The 20,736-nt window shown below is 47.2% G+C and overlaps 1 protein-coding gene across 4 annotated transcripts in view; it reads left to right on the top strand.

Annotated features, from left to right (window-relative positions):
• The window catches only part of arfip2b (ADP-ribosylation factor interacting protein 2b), a 61,798-nt gene that overhangs the window by 27,602 nt on the left and 13,460 nt on the right, over positions 1-20,736 (top strand). For 3 of the 4 annotated variants that reach the window (XM_038965424.1, XM_038965425.1, XM_038965423.1), the window contains 2 exons: positions 12,083-12,191; positions 14,636-14,692. In XM_038965424.1, the coding sequence (XP_038821352.1) occupies positions 12,083-12,191; positions 14,636-14,692 (166 nt within the window). The remainder of the gene's footprint in view (positions 1-12,082; positions 12,192-14,635; positions 14,693-20,736) is intronic. The other variant, XM_038965426.1, reaches the window with a different exon arrangement.

The raw sequence follows: 20,736 nt of genomic DNA, 5'->3' as shown, positions 1-20,736 counted from the left end.
TGCAACAGTGACTTTATCCCACCCCTGGTTAGTCACTTATTGGCTTAAAAAGACAAACCTACGCCTGGTTAGTCACTTATTGGCTTAAAAAGACAAACCTTTCTTCCAATTGAATGTTCATCAATATTGCCCCTCTGTCAGTGTGGTGCACGTGTCCATGTGTAACCAGGTAATGTGATAACTGTCTTGTGGGTTGACAAAAATACTTTTCCCCCCTAAAACCTTCTCAATTAAACATTTAGCTGCAAAGTAGTCTTACCTGGCAGAAGTATATTATGAGTGAGTGGATCTATTTTAGCTGTTATTTGTACCAAGAAATGAGAAGCAGGAGTACAGGACCGTCACAAGACCGGCACGTTCCTCACTGGCTAGAGGCGCAATTAAAGGGGAATTACACTCAAATGTATTTTGTTTAAATATTTTTTTATATACATATACACATATATACATACACATACCTATATAGACATACATACTTTTTAAAAGAATATACCTTTATTATTATTCCCCGCAAACCCTACCACCGATCCCCCAATTGGAGTAAACTGATAAACATTTCTGTTTTTACCTTCAATTTATACATCTTATACACATTTTACAGACACAGTCTACTTTATAATAGTTCTCTCTTGTTTGTTCTTAGTCCTTCCTCTATTTCTGTTGTCCATCCAGTTTGATTTCCACTTGTAACTGTGCTATTTCACAAAAGCTCCGCCCCTATACACATTTCACAGATCCCGTATGCCCTACATTGTTTATCTTGTTATTAGTCCCACCCTTCAGCTCCACTCAACCCTTCCCATCTATCTTCCAACATCATCCATTTCGGATTTTTATTTGCCATATATTTTTCAACTGTGCTGTGATGCTTCACAAAAGATTTGAATCTTCCTTTTCTCATAGCTTCCACGGATTGTAAATTAAAAATAAACATTTTTGCTAAAATAATTATTATATTATTGATTGATTGACTATGGCTTTTCAAATCCCCCAGTATTGCTATCTGTAGCGTTAGTTCTACGCAAATGTTGCAATTCTTCAGCCATTCCTGGACCTGTGACCAAAAACTAGCTACATACGGACAATACCAAAATAAATGATCTAGTGACTCTGCCTCCTCACAGCAGAATCTACAGAGCTGGGAAGATTGTATCCCCCATATATATAACATTCTATTAGTTGCAAGAATTTTGTACAGTAATTTAAATGGAAAAATTCGAAGTTTTGAATCCGGCGTTGTTTTGCGTATCAATTCATAAACCATGTGCCATGGAATGGGTACATCAAAAATCTCTTCCCAACTATTTTGTAATTTATATGGCACAGTTGTCAGTTTTTTGGTCCTTAAATAAAATTGGTATATGTTTTTATTTATCACACTTTTCTTTAACCATTTATGTTCTTTAATATAGGGCCGACATACAAGTTCCTTACTTTTTTCCCCTTCTACTTGCCTCTTCCATTTTTGTGGTAATGCTGCAATTAATTGGTTGTAATTTTGGGTAGAGCAGACATTTCCATATGTCTGTGTTAGCTGCATGTGTGACATTACTCCACCAGTCCTATTTATGATATCATTCACAAAAATTATACCTTTTTTAAACATTTCTTCGATAAATACAGTTTTTTTATCAATTACTATATTTGAATTTAACCACAATATTTGTTGTACTATTTGTTCGGTCCTTTCAGGTGGATTAAACTGAAATTGCAACCAACTTTCTAAGGCTTGTTTAAAAAATAAAGATATTTTGGAGATTATTTCCTTTTCAAACAACCGAAAGTGAGCAGGTGTAATCTGAATAAAGGGAAAAAGGCCCTTCTTGAACATAGGATGAGACATTCTTACCAATTTACTAGAGAACCAGTTTGGATTTAAGTATAACTTTTGTATGACTGATGCCTTTAGTGAGAGGTCTAACGCTTTAATATTTAATAATTTCTGCCCTCCGAATTCATATTCGTTATATAAATAGGCCCTTTTAATTTTATCTGGCTTGCCGTTCCAAATAAAATGGAATATTTTTTGTTCATATAATTTAAAAAGCAGGTGTAGGCAAAACCATAAGCAAATAGGTAAACTGTGATATGATTAAAGAGTTAATCAGGGTGATTTTCCCACAAATAGACAGGTATTTTCCTTTCCATGGAAGCAAGATCTTATCTATTTTTGCTAACTTTCTATAACAATTTATTGGAGTGAGATCATTTCTTTCTTTTGGGATTTGTATACCGAGTATGTCCACATCTGTGTATTTTTTAGTGATCCAATACGTAATATGGTACATTTATCATAATTTGGTTTTAATCCAGAGAGGATAGCAAATGTATCTAGATCCTCTAAGAGGCCGTGGAGAGACTCTAGTTGTGGTTTTAAAAGAAAACATGAATCATCAGCGTACAATGACACCTTAGTTTTTAGGCCCTGGATTTCTAATCCCTTAATATTCATGTTTGATCTAATTTTAACAGCTAACATTTCGATGGCAATAATAAATAGATATGCCGATAGTGGACAACCTTGTTTTACTCCTCTAGATAGTTTAAAACTTTCTGAGATGTAGCCATTATTTACTATTTTACACCTAGGGTTACTATACATAATTTTAACCCATTTTATAAGAGATTCCCCATAATTGAAATATTCTAGGCATTTATATATAAACTCCAGTCGTACTTTATCAAAAGCCTTTTCAAAATCAGCTATGAAAACCAGGCCTGGTGTCCCCGATATTTCATAGTGTTCTATTGTTTCCAGTACTTGCCTTTATATTATCTCCAATGTATCGTCCATGTAAAAAACCTGTCTGATTAGGATGAATAATATCTGACAAAACTTTTTTTATTCTATGCGCCAAGCATTTTGCTAGGATTTTTGCATCACAACACTGAAGTGTAAGAGGTCTCCAATTTTTTAATGGACTGGATCTTTATATATACCACTTGGGTCCTGTTTCAGTAATAATGATATCACACCTTCTTGTTGCGTGTCTGATAATCTATCATTTATATAGGAGTGGTTAAAACAAGCTAATAATGGTCCTTTGAGTATATCAAAAAAATGTTTGTATACTTCCACTGGTATGCCATCCAGCCCTCAAGTAGTTCCTCTTCTGTAATTAGGCCTTCACATGAGTCTTTCTGTACAGATGTTAATTTTACATTATTATTAGGAAAAAAATCCATACAATTAGTTTCAGTTAGTGGAGATGGAGGAGCCTGAAACGAAAACATATTCTTAAAGTACTTTACTTCCTCTTTCAAAATATCATTTGGTGAATCATGCGTGACTCCATCATTTGTAACAAGTTTTAATACGTTTTTTTTGGTAGCATTTCTATATTGAAGATTGAAAAATAATTTGGTGCATTTTTCCCCATATTCCATCCAGTTCGCTTTATTTTTATAATATATTACACTGGATCTTTCTTGAATAAGTTCCTCCATTTCTTTTTGTTTTTCCTCTAACTTATTCTGTGCCTCTATGGTACCGAATGTATTTTGTTAGTTTCCTTCGAGACTTTACATTTTTTTTTTTTTTAAGCATCGACATGGAATCAGAACATCAAATTGTTGTTGTTTTTCTATGAACAGTTGTAATTTTGAGGTGAAAAACAAAATCTAAAACCAGGAAAAAATACAACTGAGAGAACAACAATCATTTGGAGGTGTTTAGTAACAAGGCAAAGTGCTTTCGGAAAATATACAGACCCCTTGACTTTTTCAACATTTTGTTACGTTACAGCCTTATTCATAAAATGGATTAAATGAAACATGTTCCTCGTCAATCTACACACAAATACCCCGTTATGACATCATAATTACAAAGTAAAAACGGGTTTTTAGAAAAACCAAGTCGTGAGGTCGGGCTTGTGTCGAGGCACAGATCTGAGGAAGGGTACCAAAAAATGTCTGCAGCATTGAAGGTTCCCAAGAACACAGTGGCCTCCATCATTCTTAAATGGAATAAGTTTGGAACCACCAAGACTCTTCCTAGAGCTGGCCGCCCGACCAAACTAAGCAATCGGGGGAGAAGGGCCTTGGTCAGGGAGGTGACCAAGAAAACGATGGTCACTCTGACAGAGCTCCAGAGTTCCCCTGTGGAGATGGGAGAACCTTCCAGAATGACAACCATCTCTACAGCACTCCACCAATCAGGCCTTTATGGTGGAGTGGCCAGACGTGCCTTTTACTGAGGAGTGGCTTACATGACAGCCCGCTTGGAATTTGCCAAAAACCACCTAAAGGACTCTGACCATGAGAAACAAGATTCTCTGGTCTAATGAACCAAGATTGAACTCTTTGCCCTGAATGCCAAGCGTCACGTCTGGAGGAAACCTGGCACCATCCCTACTGTGAAGCATGGTGGTGGCAGCATCATGCTGTGGGGATGTTTTTCAGCAGGGACTGGGAGGGACTGGGAGACTAGTCAGGATCGAGGGAAAGATGAACGGAGCAAAGTACAGTGAGATGCTTGATAACCTGCTCCAGAGCGCTCAGGACCTCAGACTGGGGCGAAGGTTCACCTTCCAACAGGACAACGACCCTAAGCACACAGCCAAGACAACGCAGGAGTGGCTTCGGGACAAGTCTCTGAATGTCCTTGAGTGGCCCAGCCAAAGCCTGGACTTGAACCCGAATTAACATCTCTGGAAAGATCTGAAAATAGCTGTGCAGCGACGCTCCCCATCCAACCTGACAGAGCTTGAGAAGATCTGCAGAGAAAAATGGGAGAAACTCCCCAAATACAGGTGTGTCAAGCTTGTAGCGTCATACCCAAAGGTGCTTCAACAAAGTATTGAGTAAAGGGGTCTGAATACTTATGTAAATGAGATTTCAGGTTTTTTATATTTAACACCATTTGCAAAAATGTCTAAACCATTTTTGCTTTTTCATTATGGGGTATTGTGTATAGATTGATGTGGGGGGAAAAAATATTTCGAATCCATTTTCGAATAAGGCTGTGGAGAAAGTCAAGGGGTCTGAATACTTTACGAATGCACACTATATTGACAGAAAACACACTGCTCTACTTTCTCTTGTACACCAAGGACCAGGTAAAGAGTTGCAGAGGAGAGAAGAAGAGAAGAATGTTCCTATTTGAAAACCTAGAATAAGTAGCGAGAACAGGTTGGAGACCCCTGGTATACAGGAAGTATGCAGCTCAGACGTGCGTTACTAACTCTTGTAGTCACTGAGCGTAACATTAGTGTGTTAGGTATTCCCTGGGTTCCTGTGTGGGTTTTGTTCAACAACAGAATCACTTACTACGTATCTACTGTAGCCTACATGAAACCATCAGAATGTTTTGGCCACATTTTGTTTGTAGAGAGGAAATGGTTACTTCCTTTCCAGAGCAGCAGTCCCTGGGTGGGTCCCATCTCTCTCTGTCTTCTCCTCTCTGTCATCTTCTCTCCTCTCTGTCCCCCCTCTATCCCCTCTGTCATCTTCTCTCCTCTCTGTCCCCTCTCTCTGTCCCCTCTGTTTCTGTCCTCTCTCTCTCTCTCTCTCTCTGTCCCCTCTCGCTCTCTGTCCCCTCTGTTTCTGTCCTCTCTCTCTCTCTCTCTCTCTCTCTCTCTCTCTCTCTCTCTCTCTCTCTCTCTCTCTCTCTCTCTCTCTCTCTCTCTCTATCCCCTCTCTCTGTCCCCTCTGTTTCTGTACTCTCTCTCTCTGTCCCCTCTGTTTCTGTACTCTCTCTCTCTGTCCCCTCTGTTTCTGTCCTCTCTCTGTCCCCTCTCTCTCTCTCTCTCTCTCTCTCTCTCTCTCTCTCTCTCTCTCTCTCTCTCTCTGTCCTCTCCCCTCTGTCATCTTCTCTCCTCTCTGTTCCTGTCCTCTCTCTCTCTGTCCCCTCTCTCGCTCTCTCTCTGTCCCCCTTCTCTGTCCCCTCTGTTTCTGTCCTCTCTCTCCTTCTCTCTCTGTGTCCCATCTGCATGTTTCAGCTGGTTATTTATTTATTTGACCTTTTTATTTTACCAGGTAGGTAAACTATGAACTAAAAGTCTAAACTGATCCTAGATAAACTCTTAATCTGGGACACAAGGCTACATACGGCCCCTGATCTGTACACGTTGACACCCAGACTACCAAGTTACCTGTCTCTCTCCATTAGCTAGCTCTATGGGATACATGTTCTGTTTCTCTGCATTAGCTAGCTCTATGGGATACATGTTCTGTCTCTCTGCATTAGCTAGCTCTATGGGATACATGTTCTGAGTCTCTCTGCATTAGCTAGCTCTATGGGATACATGTTCTGAGTCTCTCTGCATTAGCTAGCTCTATGGGATACATGTTCTGTCTCTCTCTGCATTAGCTAGCTCTATGGGATACATGTTCTGAGTCTCTCTGCATTAGCTAGCTCTATGGGATACATGTTCTGTCTCTCTCTGCATTATCTAGCTCTATGGGATACATGTTCTGTTTCTCTGCATTAGCTAGCTCTATGGGATACATGTTCTGTCTCTCTGCATTAGCTAGCTCTATGGGATACATGTTCTGAGTCTCTCTGCATTAGCTAGCTCTATGGGATACATGTTCTGAGTCTCTCTGCATTAGCTAGCTCTATGGGATACATGTTCTGTCTCTCTGCATTAGCTAGCTCTATGGGATACATGTTCTGAGTCTCTCTGCATTAGCTAGCTCTATGGGATACATGTTCTGTCTCTCTCTGCATTATCTAGCTCTATGGGATACATGTTCTGAGTCTCTCTCTGTATTAGCTAGCTCTATGGGATACATGTTCTGTCTCTCTGCATTAGCTAGCTCTATGGGATACATGTTCTGAGTCTCTCTCCATTAGCTAGCTCTATGGGATACATGTTCTGAGTCTCTCTGCATTAGCTAGCTCTATGGGATACATGTTCTGTCTCTCTGCATTAGCTAGCTCTATGGGATACATGTTCTGAGTCTCTCTGCATTAGCTAGCTCTATGGGATACATGTTCTGTCTCTCTCTGCATTATCTAGCTCTATGGGATACATGTTCTGAGTCTCTCTCTGTATTAGCTAGCTCTATGGGATACATGTTCTGAGTCTCTCTGCATTAGCTAGCTCTATGGGTTACATGTTCTGAGTCTCTCTGCATTAGCTAGCTCTATGGGATACATGTTCTCTCTCTCTGCATTAGCTAGCTCTATGGGATACATGTTCTGTCTCTCTCTCCATTATCTACCTCTATGGGATACATGTTCTGAGTCTCTCTCCATTAGCTAGCTCTATGGGATACATGTTCTGTCTCTCTCTCCATTATCTACCTCTATGGGATACATGTTCTGAGTCTCTCTCCATTAGCTAGCTCTATGGGATACATGTTCTGTCTCTCTCTGCATTAGCTAGCTCTATGGGATACATGTTCTGTCTCTCTCTGCATTAGCTAGCTCTATGGGATACATGTTCTGTCTCTCTCTGCATTAGCTAGCTCTATGGGATACATGTTCTGTCTCTCTCTGCATTAGCTAGCTCTATGGGATACATGTTCTGTCTCTCTCTGCATTAGCTAGCTCTATGGGATACATGTTCTGTCTCTCTCTGCATTAGCTAGCTCTATGGGATACATGTTCTGTCTCTCTCTGCATTAGCTAGCTCTATGGGATACATGTTCTGAGTCTCTCTGCATTAGCTAGCTCTATGGGATACATGTTCTGTCTCTCTCTGCATTATCTAGCTCTATGGGATACATGTTCTGAGTCTCTCTCTGTATTAGCTAGCTCTATGGGATACATGTTCTGAGTCTCTCTGCATTAGCTAGCTCTATGGGTTACATGTTCTGAGTCTCTCTGCATTAGCTAGCTCTATGGGATACATGTTCTGTCTCTCTCTGCATTAGCTAGCTCTATGGGATACATGTTCTGTCTCTCTCTCCATTATCTACCTCTATGGGATACATGTTCTGAGTCTCTCTCCATTAGCTAGCTCTATGGGATACATGTTCTGTCTCTCTCTCCATTATCTACCTCTATGGGATACATGTTCTGAGTCTCTCTCCATTAGCTAGCTCTATGGGATACATGTTCTGTCTCTCTCTGCATTAGCTAGCTCTATGGGATACATGTTCTGTCTCTCTCTGCATTAGCTAGCTCTATGGGATACATGTTCTGTCTCTCTCTGCATTAGCTAGCTCTATGGGATACATGTTCTGTCTCTCTCTGCATTAGCTAGCTCTATGGGATACATGTTCTGTCTCTCTCTGCATTAGCTAGCTCTATGGGATACATGTTCTGTCTCTCTCTGCATTAGCTAGCTCTATGGGATACATGTTCTGTCTCTCTCTGCATTAGCTAGCTCTATGGGATACATGTTCTGAGTCTCTCTGCATTAGCTAGCTCTATGGGATACATGTTCTGTCTCTCTCCATTATCTAGCTCTATGGGATACATGTTCTGAGTCTCTCTGCATTAGCTAGCTCTATGGGATACATGTTCTGAGTCTCTCTGCATTAGCTAGCTCTATGGGATACATGTTCTGTCTCTCTCTGCATTAGCTAGCTCTATGGGATACATGTTCTGAGTCTCTCTGCATTAGCTAGCTCTATGGGATACATGTTCTGTCTCTCTCCATTATCTACCTCTATGGGATACATGTTCTGAGTCTCTCTGCATTAGCTAGCTCTATGGGATACATGTTCTGTCTCTCTCTGCATTAGCTAGCTCTATGGGATACATGTTCTGAGTCTCTCTGCATTAGCTAGCTCTATGGGATACATGTTCTGTCTCTCTCTGCATTAGCTAGCTCTATGGGATACATGTTCTGAGCCTCTCTGCATTAGCTAGCTCTATGGGATACATGTTCTGAGTCTCTCTCTGCATTAGCTAGCTCTATGGGATACATGTTCTGTGGACCCCCCCCCCCCCCCCCCTAGTGGGATTGTAGACCCCCCCCCCCCCCTAGTGGGACTGTAGACCCCCGCCTTAGTGGGACTGTAGACCCCCGCCTTAGTGGGACTGTAGACCCCCCCTTAGTGGGACTGTAGACCCCCCCGTAGTGGGACTGTAGACCTCCCTAGTGGGACTGTAGACCCCCCCTAGTGGGACTGTAGACGCCCCTTAGTGTAGACCTCCCTAGTGGGACTGTAGACTCCCCTAGTGTAGACCTCCCTAGTGGGACTGTAGACCCCCCCCCCCCCCCCCCCCCCTAGTGGGACTGTAGACCCCCCCTAGTGGGACTGTAGACTCCCCCTTAGTGGGACTGTAGACCTCCCTAGTGTAGACCTCCCTAGTGGGACTGTAGACCCCCCCTAGTGGGACTGTAGACCCCCCTTAGTGTAGACTTCCCTAGTGGGACTGTAGACTCCCCTAGTGTAGACCTCCCTAGTGGGACTGTAGACCTCCCTAGTGGGACTGTAGACCTCCCCTAGTGGGACTGTAGACCTCCCCTAGTGGGACTGTAGACCCCCCCTAGTGTAGACTTCCCTAGTGGGACTGTAGACCTCCCCCCCCAGTGGGACTGTAGACCCCCCTAGTGTAGACCTCCCTAGTGGGACTGTAGACCTCCCTAGTGGGACTGTAGACCTCCCTAGTGGGACTGTAGACCTCCCTAGTGGGACTGTAGACCTCCCTAGTGGGACTGTAGACCTCCCTAGTGGGACTGTAGATCACCCCCCCCCCCCCCCCCCTAGTGGGACTGTAGACCTCCCCTAGTGGGACTGTAGACCTCCCCTAGTGGGACTGTAGACCTCCCCTAGTGGGAAGGTAGATCTCCCCTAGTGGGAATGTAGACCCCCCTAGTGGGAATGTAGACCCCCCTCCCTAGTGGGACTAGACCTCCCCTAGTGGGACTAGACCTCCCCTAGTGGGACTTTAGACCTCCCCTAGTGGGACTTTAGACCTCCCCTAGTGGGACTGTAGACTCCCCTAGTGGGACTGTAGACCCCCCCTAGTGTAGACCTCCCTAGTGGGACTGTAGACCTCCCTAGTGGGACTTTAGATCACCCCCCCCCCCCCCCCCCCCCCCCCCTAGTGGGACTGTAGACCTCCCCTAGTGGGACTGTAGACCTCCCCTAGTGGGACTGTAGACCTCCCCTAGTGGGACTGTAGACCTCCCCTAGTGGGACTGTAGACTCCCCCCTAGTGGGACTGTAGACTCCCCCCTAGTGGGACTGTAGACTCCCCTAGTGGGACTGTAGACCCCCCCAGTGGGACTGTAGACCCCCCCAGTGGGACTGTAGACCCCCCCAGTGGGACTGTAGACCTCCCCAGTGGGACTGTAGACCTCCCCTAGTGGGACTGTAGACCTCCCCTAGTGGGACTGTAGACTCCCCCCCCTAGTGGGACTGTAGACTCCCCCCCCTAGTGGGACTGTAGACTCCCCCCCCTAGTGGGACTGTAGACTCCCCCCCCTAGTGGGACTGTAGACTCCCCCCCCTAGTGGGACTGTAGACTCCCCCCCCTAGTGGGACTGTAGACCTCCCCTAGTGGGACTGTAGACCTCCCCTAGTGGGACTGTAGACCTCCCCTAGTGGGACTGTAGACTCCCCCCTAGTGGGACTGTAGACTCCCCTAGTGGGACTGTAGACCCCCCCAGTGGGACTGTAGACCCCCCCAGTGGGACTGTAGACCTCCCCAGTGGGACTGTAGACCTCCCCTAGTGGGACTGTAGACCTCCCCTAGTGGGACTGTAGACCTCCCCTAGTGGGACTGTAGACTCCCCCCCCTAGTGGGACTGTAGACTCCCCCCCCTAGTGGGACTGTAGACTCCCCCCCCTAGTGGGACTGTAGACTCCCCCCCTAGTGGGACTGTAGACTCCCCCCCCTAGTGGGACTGTAGACTCCCCCCCCTAGTGGGACTGTAGACTCCCCCCCCTAGTGGGACTGTAGACTCCCCCCCCTAGTGGGACTGTAGACTCCCCCCCCTAGTGGGACTGTAGACTCCCCCCCCTAGTGGGACTGTAGACTCCCCCCCCTAGTGGGACTGTAGACTCCCCCCCCTAGTGGGACTGTAGACCCCCCCAGTGGGACTGTAGATCCCCCCAGTGGGACTGTAGACCTCCCCTAGTGGGACTGTAGACCCCCGCTAGTGGGACTGTAGACCCCCCCCCCCCCCCCCCCCCTCTAGTGTAGACCTCCCTAGTGGGACTGTAGACCCCCCCCTAGTGGGACTGTAGACCTCCCCTAGTGGGAATGTAGACCTCCCCTAGTGGGAATGTAGACCTCCCCTAGTGGGACTGTAGACGCCCCCCTAGTGGGACTGTAGACGCCCCCCTAGTGGGACTGTAGACGCCCCCCTAGTGGGACTAGACCCCCCCAGTGGGACTGTAGACCCCCCTAGTGGGACTGTAGACCCCCCTAGTGGGACTAGACCCTCACAGTGGGACTGTAGACCCTCACAGTGGGACTGTAGACCCCCCTAGTGGGACTAGACCCCCACAGTGGGACTGTAGACACCCCCCTAGTGGGACTAGACCCCCCTAGTGGGACTAGACCCCCCTAGTGGGACTGTAGACCCCCCTAGTGGGACTGTAGACCCCCCTAGTGGGACTGTAGACCCCCCTAGTGGGACTGTAGACCCCCCCTAGTGGGACTCTAGACCCCCCCTAGTGGGACTGTAACCCCCCCTACTGGGACTGTAGACCCCCTAGTGGGTTGTCCTCCCCTCAGCTTCCTCCACTGAGCCACACGGTAATGAAAGGTAGTCATTGACAGTATTTTCCGCTGGGTTCTTTAAGTCTTGGGTTTCTTAATATTCTACTAACTGACATTTGAAGGTCTTTGTGATCACCTCATGTGTTTTTAGTTTTGGTGTGTCAGTAATTGTCACAATGTGGTGTACTGAAGCTAGACTCTCCTCATGTAGGTCTCTGTCCCCTCGCTACAGACCATTAACCAGCTTCAATAGACCACTGCTTCTTAAACAACGTGTTAACCTTTGTTCTCCTGAAGAGAAGGAGAATTACATGTTGCCATTCTCCTTATTACTCTCTCTCTTTGTCTGTCTCTCTTTTTGTCTCTCTCTCTCTGGCCCCGTCTCTCTCTCTCTCTGTCTCTCCCCGTCTGTCTCTCTCTCTCCCCGTCTGTCTCTCTCTCTCCCCGTCTCGCGCTCTCTCTGTCTCTCTGTCTCTCTCTCTGTCTCTCTGTCTCTCTCTCTCTCTCTAGGACCTCCAGCAGGTGATGGTGTCTGGACCCAATCTGAATGAGACCAGTATTGTATCCGGAGGTTACGGGGGTACAGCTGAGGGAATCATTCCTACCAGCTCCATTAAAGGTACATAACACAATCTCTTTCTCATTATCCCTCTCTCTCCCTTGTCTCTATCACTCTATCCCACTCTTCCTCATTCTAATCGTTTTCCCCTCTTATCTTTTCTCATGACAGGTTTTTATTTTATTTTTAATATTTAGATGTTTACGTCCAAGGTGGTCTGTAGTTGTCTAAACATCTACATAAATGCTCTCTTGAAGACAATTTCCTCTCTCTCTCTGAATGGAGAGGAAGACGGAGAGGAAGATCAGGAGAGAGGAGACGGGGCAGATGGATGTAGAGGGAGACGGAGAGGAAGATCAGGAGAGAGGAGACGGGGCAGATGGATGTAGAGGAAGATCAGGAGAGAGGAGATTGGGCAGATGGATGTAGAGGAAGACTGAGAGGAAGATGAGGAGATGGGGCAGATGGATGTAGAGGAAGATCAGGAGAGAGGCTGATGGGGCAGATGGATGTAGAGGAAGTTTGAGAGGAAGTGATGGTGTCTCTATTGGCTAGGATCTAGTTCACTGTCTGTTCAGTAGTGATGGTGTCTATTGGCTAGGATCTAGTTTACTGTGTGTTCAGTAGGGATGCTGTCTCTCTATTGGCTAGGATCTAGTTTACTGTCTGTTCAGTAGTGATGGTGTCTTGGCTAGGATCTAGTTTACTGTGTGTTCAGTAGTGATGCTGTCTCTATTGGCTAGGATCTAGTTTACTGTGTGTTCAGTAGTGATGCTGTCTCTCTATTGGCTAGGATCTAGTTTACTGTGTGTTCAGTAGTGATGGTGTCTCTCTATTGGCTAGGATCTAGTTTACTGTGTGTTCAGTAGTGATGGTGTCTCTCTATTGGCTAGGATCTAGTTTACTGTCTGTTCAGTAGTGATGCTGTCTCTATTGGCTAGGATCTAGTTTACTGTGTGTTCAGTAGTGATGCTGTCTCTCTATTGGCTAGGATCTAGTGTACTGTGTGTTCAGTAGTGATGCTGTCTCTCTATTGGCTAGGATCTAGTTTACTGTCTGTTCAGTAGTGATGGTGTCTCTATTGGCTAGGATCTAGTTTACTGTCTGTTCAGTAGTGATGCTGTCTCTATTGGCTAGGATCTAGTTTACTGTGTGTTCAGTAGTGATGCTGTCTCTCTATTGGCTAGGATCTAGTTTACTGTGTTCAGTAGTGATGCTGTCTCTCTATTGGCTAGGATCTAGTTTACTGTGTGTTCAGTAGTGATGCTGTCTCTCTATTGGCTAGGATCTAGTTTACTGTCTGTTCAGTAGTGATGGTGTCTCTATTGGCTAGGATCTAGTTTACTGTCTGTTCAGTAGTGATGCTGTCTCTATTGGCTAGGATCTAGTTTACTGTCTGTTCAGTAGTGATGCTGTCTCTCTATTGGCTAGGATCTAGTTTACTGTCTGTTCAGTAGTGATGCTGTCGCTCTATTGGCTAGGATCTAGTTTACTGTCTGTTCAGTAGTGATGCTGTCTCTATTGGCTAGGATCTAGTTTACTGTCTGTTCAGTAGTGATGCTGTCTCTCTTGGCTAGGAGAATCCCAGTCCCATATTAGCATAATAATAAGGGGATAGAACAGTACAAGATAGGGGCTAGGGACTGAACAGGGGATAGGACAGTACAAGGGAGGGGCTAGGGACTGAACAGTACAAGGGAGGGGCTAGGGACTGAACAGGGGCTAGGACAGTACAAGGGAGGGGCTAGGGACTGAACAGGGGATAGGACAGTACAAGGGAGGGGCTAGGGACTGAACAGGGGCTAGGACAGTACAAGGGAGGGGCTAGGGACTGAACAGGGGCTAGGACAGTACAAGGGAGGGGCTAGGGACTGAACAGGGGATAGGACAGTACAAGGGAGGGGCTAGGGACTGAACAGGGGCTAGGATAGTACAAGGGAGGGGCTAGGGACTGAACAGGGGCTAGGATAGTACAAGGGAGGGGCTAGGGACTGAACAGGGGCTAGGATAGTACAAGGGAGGGGCTAGGGACTGAACAGGGGATAGGACAGTACAAGGGAGGGGCTAGGGACTGAACAGTACAAGGGAGGGGCTAGGGACTGAACAGGGGCTAGGACAGTACAAGGGAGGGGCTAGGGACTGAACAGGGGCTAGGACAGTACAAGGGAGGGGCTAGGGACTGAACAGGGGATAGGACAGTACAAGGGAGGGGCTAGGGACTGAACAGGGGATAGGACAGTACAAGGGAGGGGCTAGGGACTGAACAGGGGCTAGGACAGTACAAGGGAGGGGCTAGGGACTGAACAGGGGATAGGACAGTACAAGGGAGGGGCTAGGGACTGAACAGGGGATAGGACAGTACAAGGGAGGGGCTAGGGACTGAACAGGGGATAGGACAATAAGAAACTGAACTGCTTTGATTCAAATACCTCCTGCCTCACTAATATGGTGCACTCCTCTTTTAAGAATCAACCTGTCTCTCTCTCTCTGTCTCTCTCTCTCAGGCCCTGCTGTGCACTACAACGCTCAGTTTAACAGACGCATCCCAGTCACAGGACAAGGTGGCTCATCCATCGCTCTCATTCCTCTCTTTCACAGACCGAAGTGGTTTCACCTCTTTTGGTTTCCTCTCTGCTCCCATGTTGTAGTGCTGTGGGGAATCACTGTCTGGAATACCGCCTCTCATCCCGTTAAACTCTCTCTCTCTCTCTCCGTCTCTCTTTCAGGGGACACTACATTTCCCTTGTTGACATGTTTCATCCTCTCTTGGTCAGTCTGTCTGGTGCATCGGGAGCTGCTGTTTCCACATCTCTCTTCTTGGGTTTCACACTCTAATGTATCTCTGTGTAAACTGTTGTTTTCCTGAGAATTTTTCTGGGTTATTTTGGTTCAGACTCTTCACTGTGCTCTTTCATTAGATGTCAATGTCTGTCTTATTTCTGTCCTCTGTTGAACGAAACGCTTAGAATAAATATCTGTTAGAGATGTAGCCTCTCTAATATAACATCTCTAATATCTGTTAGAGATGTAGCCTCTCTAATATAACATCTCTAATATCTGTTAGAGATGTAGCCTCTCTAATATAACATCTCTAATATCTGTTAGAGATGTAGCCTCTCTAATATAACATCTCTAATATCTGTTAGAGATGTAGCCTCTCTAATATAACATCTCTAATATCTGTTAGATGTAGCCTCTCTAATATAACATCTCTAATATCTGTTAGAGATGTAGCCTCTCTAATATAACATCTCTAATATCTGTTAGAGATGTAGCCTCTCTAATATAACATCTCTAATATCTGTTAGAGATGTAGCCTCTCTAATATAACATCTCTAATATCTGTTAGAGATGTAGCCTCTAATATAACATCTCTAATATCTGTTAGATGTAGCCTCTACTATAACATCTCTAATATCTGTTAGAGATGTAGCCTCTCTAATATAACATCTCTCATATCTGTTAGAGATGTAGCCTCTCTAATATAACATCTCTAATATCTGTTAGAGATGTAGCCTCTCTAATATAACATCTCTAATATCTGTTAGAGATGTAGCCTCTCTAATATCTGTTAGAGATGTAGCCTCTCTAATATAACATCTCTAATATCTGTTAGAGATGTAGCCTCTCTAATATAACATCTCTAATATCTGTTAGAGATGTAGCCTCTCTAATATCTGTTAGAGATGCTAATATAACATCTCTAATATATGTTAGAGATGTAGCCTCTCTAATATAACATCTCTAATATCTGTTAGAGATGTAGCCTCTACTATAACATATCTAATATCTGTTAGAGATGTAGCCTCTCTAATATAACATCTCTAATATCTGTTAGAGATGTAGCCTCTCTAATATCTGTTAGAGATGTAGCCTCTCTAATATAACATCTCTAATATCTGTTAGAGATGTAGCCTCTCTAATATAACATCTCTAATATCTGTTAGAGATGTAGCCTCTCTAATATCTGTTAGAGATGCTAATATAACATCTCTAATATCTGTTAGAGATGTAGCCTCTCTAATATAACATCTCTAATATCTGTTAGAGATGTAGCCTCTCTAATATAACATCTCTAATATCTGTTAGAGATGTAGCCTCTCTAATATAACATCTCTAATATCTGTTAGAGATGTAGCCTCTCTAATATAACATCTCTAATATCTGTTAGAGATGTAGCCTCTCTAATATAACATCTCTAATATCTGTTAGAGATGTAGCCTCTCTAATATCTGTTAGAGATGCTAATATAACATCTCTAATATATGTTAGAGATGTAGCCTCTCTAATATAACATCTCTAATATCTGTTAGAGATGTAGCCTCTCTAATATAACATCTCTAATATCTGTTAGAGATGTAGCCTGATCCTTTCAGAAAGAAACATCCAAATAAACTTCACCTGGTTTCATGTTTGTCATTTGTCTCACAGTAAATACATACTGGTGTGAATCCCAAATGGCACTCTATTCCCTACATGAAGCCCTAGTGGCTCTGGTCTAAAGTAGTGCACTATATAGGGAATAGGGTGGCATAGGGCTCTGGTCTAAAGTAGTGCACTATATAGGGTGAGATGCAGGCTGTGACTCATCAGATCAGGTACCATTCTGTATTGACTACATGCCATCACTACTACTGCTACTGTGTATCTGTCGCTGGGGTTTCCATCTTGTTTCCATTCTGTCATCTGTTCACATCCCTCTCTCTTTGTCTTCGTCTCTTTGTCTCCTCCCCTCATCTCGTCTCCTCCCCTCATCTCGTCTCCTCCCCTCATCTCGTCTTCCTCTCCTTGTCTCGTCTCCTCTATTTCCTCTCATTTCCTCTCATCCTCTCCCCCTCCCTTCTAACCCATCCTTGGTCCAGTCCATTTATTCATTCCATCCATCTGTCCTAAACCCTCATCCCTCCATATCTTCACCTTTACTAATCATATCTTCACCTTTACTAATCATTTCTTCCCTGAGTTTGACTGGAACTCCCCTCCGTATCCCAGCCCGCAAAACAATTATACCCCTAAACGGTCACTTCCTTCCTGTGACAGCATCGGACACATACCCTGACCCCAATGCCTCGTACCTTACGTACCCAACTCGTACCCCTCTGCCTTACATCCCTAACCCTGACCCCAATGCCTCGTACCTTACGTACCCCACTCTTACCCCTCTGCCCTACATCCCCAACCCTAACCCTGACCCCAATGCCTCGTACCTTACGTACCCCACTTATACCCCTCTGCCCTACATCCCCTAACCCTGACCCCAATGCCTCGTACCTTACGTACCCCACTTATACCCCTCTGCCCCTCTGCCCTACATCCCCTAACCCTGACCCCAATGCCTCGTACCTTACGTACCCCACTTATACCCCTCTGCCCTACATCCCCTAACCCTGACCCCAATGCCTCGTACCTTACGTACCCCACTCTTACCCCTCTGCCCTACATCCCTGACCCCCAACCTGACCCTACCCATAACCCTAATCCTACATCCAGTCAGCCATACACAGGTATACCTTACCCCTTCATGAACTACTGTTTTTAGGTGAGTCAGCCAGTCAGACCTTTACCCTAACCACTGGTCCACGCACGGTCAGTTCTTATTCCCATCCCGCTCTGGTTAAAGTGGGGACTCTGGTTAAGGGCTGATCCTAGATATGTGGTTAGTAGTGAACCTTTACCTTGAGTATCCCACTCACCTCCTACTTCCTGACACACCTCCAAGTTTCCTGCCACTCTGCCTCTTCTCTCTCTCATTCACTGTCTGTCGGTTGATCACCGACTCGCACTGCTTTCCATGCTGTTGTTACGGTGATGGAGGCGTTGTGTTAGGACGTTGTTCTCTGAGAGAGGTGTGAGACGGTGTTTACAGTGGAGTACGCTACTACATACTATGACCTCATAAACAATGGACATGTTCTGTCAGGATTGTCTGGATTTTGCCACTTTAACATGGAGTTTCATGTACTGTCTACTCACTCCCCCTTCTCTGCCTCCGCTTTATCTTCCTCCTTCCTCTCCATCTCTCCCTGTCCCTCCTCCTCTTCCTCCTTCCTCTCATCCCTCCCTGTCCCGCCTCCTCTTCCTCCTTCCCCTCCTCTCCATCTCTCCCTGTCCCTCCTCCTCTTCCTCCTTCCTCTCATCCCTCCCTGTCCTGCCTCCTCATCCTCCTTCCCCTCCTCTCCATCTCTCCCTGTCCTGCCTCCTCTTCTTCCTTCCCCTCCTCTCCATCTCTCCCTGTCCTGCCTCCTCTTCTTCCTTCCTCTCCATCTCTCCCTGTCCCTCCTCCTCTTCCTCCTTCCTCTCCATCTCTCCCTGTCCTGCCTCCTCTTCCTCCTTCCTCTCCATCTCTCCCTGTCCTGCCTCCTCTTCTTCCTTCCCCTCCTCTCCATCTCTCCCTGTCCCGCCTCCTCTTCCTCCTTCCCCTCCTCTCCATCTCTCCCTGTCCCGCCTCCTCTTCCTCCTTCCCCTCCTCTCCATCTCTCCCTGTCCCGCCTCCTCTTCCTCCTTCCCCTCCTCTCCATCTCTCCCTGTCCCGCCTCCTCTTCCTCCTTCCCCTCCTCTCCATCTCTCCCTGTCCCGCCTCCTCTTCCTCCTTTCCCTCCTCTCCATCTCTCCCTGTCCCGCCTCCTCTTCCTCCTTCCCCTCCTCTCCATCTCTCCCTGTCCCGCCTCCTCTTCCTCCTTTCCCTCCTCTCCATCTCTCCCTGTCCCGCCTCCTCTTCCTCCTTCCCCTCCTCTCCATCTCTCCCTGTCCCGCCTCCTCTTCCTCCTTCCCCTCCTCTCCATCTCTCCCTGTCCCGCCTCCTCTTCCTCCTTCCCCTCCTCTCCATCTCTCCCTGTCCCGCCTCCTCTTCCTCCTTCCCCTCCTCTCCATCTCTCCCTGTCCCGCCTCCTCTTCCTCCTTCCTCTCCATCTCTCCCTGTCCCTCCTCCTCTTCCTCCTTCCCCTCCTCTCCATCTCTCCCTGTCCCTCCTCCTCTTCCTCCTTCCTCTCCATCTCTCCCTGTCCCTCCTCTTCCTCCTTCCTCTCATCCCTCCCTGTCCCGCCTCTTCCTCCTTCCCCTCCTCTCCATCTCTCCCTGTCCCGCCTCTTCCTCCTTCCCCTCCTCTCCATCTCTCCCTGTCCCGCCTCTTCCTCCTTCCCCTCCTCTCCATCTCTCCCTGTCCCGCCTCTTCCTCCTTCCCCTCCTCTCCATCTCTCCCTGTCCCGCCTCTTCCTCCTTCCCCTCCTCTCCATCTCTCCCTGTCCCGCCTCTTCCTCCTTCCCCTCCTCTCCATCTCTCCCTGTCCCGCCTCTTCCTCCTTCCCCTCCTCTCCATCTCTCCCTGTCCCGCCTCTTCCTCCTTCCCCTCCTCTCCATCTCTCCCTGTCCCGCCTCTTCCTCCTTCCCCTCCTCTCCATCTCTCCCTGTCCCGCCTCTTCCTCCTTCCCCTCCTCTCCATCTCTCCCTGTCCCGCCTCTTCCTCCTTCCCCTCCTCTCCATCTCTCCCTGTCCCGCCTCTTCCTCCTTCCCCTCCTCTCCATCTCTCCCTGTCCCGCCTCTTCCTCCTTCCCCTCCTCTCCATCTCTCCCTGTCCCTCTTCCTCCTTCCCCTCCTCTCCATCTCTCCCTGTCCCTCTTCCTCCTTCCCCTCCTCTCCATCTCTCCCTGTCCCACTTCCTCCTTCCCCTCCTCTCCATCTCTCCCTGTCCCACTTCCTCCTTCCCCTCCTCTCCATCTCTCCCTGTCCCTCTTCCTCCTTCCCCTCCTCTCCATCTCTCCCTGTCCCTCTTCCTCCTTCCCCTCCTCTCCATCTCTCCCTGTCCCTCTTCCTCCTTCCCCTCCTCTCCATCTCTCCCTGTCCCTCTTCCTCCTTCCCCTCCTCTCCATCTCTCCCTGTCCTCTTCCTCCTTCCCCTCCTCTCCATCTCTCCCTGTCCCTCTTCCTCCTTCCCCTCCTCTCCATCTCTCCCTGTCCCTCTTCCTCCTTCCCCTCCTCTCCATCTCTCCCTGTCCCTCTTCCTCCTTCCCCTCCTCTCCATCTCTCCCTGTCCCTCTTCCTCCTTCCCCTCCTCTCCATCTCTCCCTGTCCCTCTTCCTCCTTCCCCTCCTCTCCATCTCTCCCTGTCCCTCTTCCTCCTTCCCCTCCTCTCCATCTCTCCCTGTCCCTCTTCCTCCTTCCCCTCCTCTCCATCTCTCCCTGTCCCTCTTCCTCCTTCCCCTCCTCTCCATCTCTCCCTGTCCCTCTTCCTCCTTCCCCTCCTCTCCATCTCTCCCTGTCCCTCTTCCTCCTTCCCCTCCTCTCCATCTCTCCCTGTCCCTCTTCCTCCTTCCCCTCCTCTCCATCTCTCCCTGTCCCTCTTCCTCCTTCCCCTCCTCTCCATCTCTCCCTGTCCCTCTTCCTCCTTCCCCTCCTCTCCATCTCTCCCTGTCCCTCTTCCTCCTTCCCCTCCTCTCCATCTCTCCCTGTCCCTCTTCCTCCTTCCCCTCCTCTCCATCTCTCCCTGTCCCTCTTCCTCCTTCCCCTCCTCTCCATCTCTCCCTGTCCCTCTTCCTCCTTCCCCTCCTCTCCATCTCTCCCTGTCCCTCTTCCTCCTTCCCCTCCTCTCCATCTCTCCCTCTTCCTCCTTCC

Source organism: Salvelinus namaycush, chromosome 26 (genome assembly GCF_016432855.1).
Source record: "Salvelinus namaycush isolate Seneca chromosome 26, SaNama_1.0, whole genome shotgun sequence".
Taxonomy (NCBI): Eukaryota; Metazoa; Chordata; class Actinopteri; order Salmoniformes; family Salmonidae; genus Salvelinus; species Salvelinus namaycush.
The sequence above is the reverse complement of the archived record's forward strand: the minus strand, read 5'-3'. Positions and strand labels throughout refer to the sequence as shown.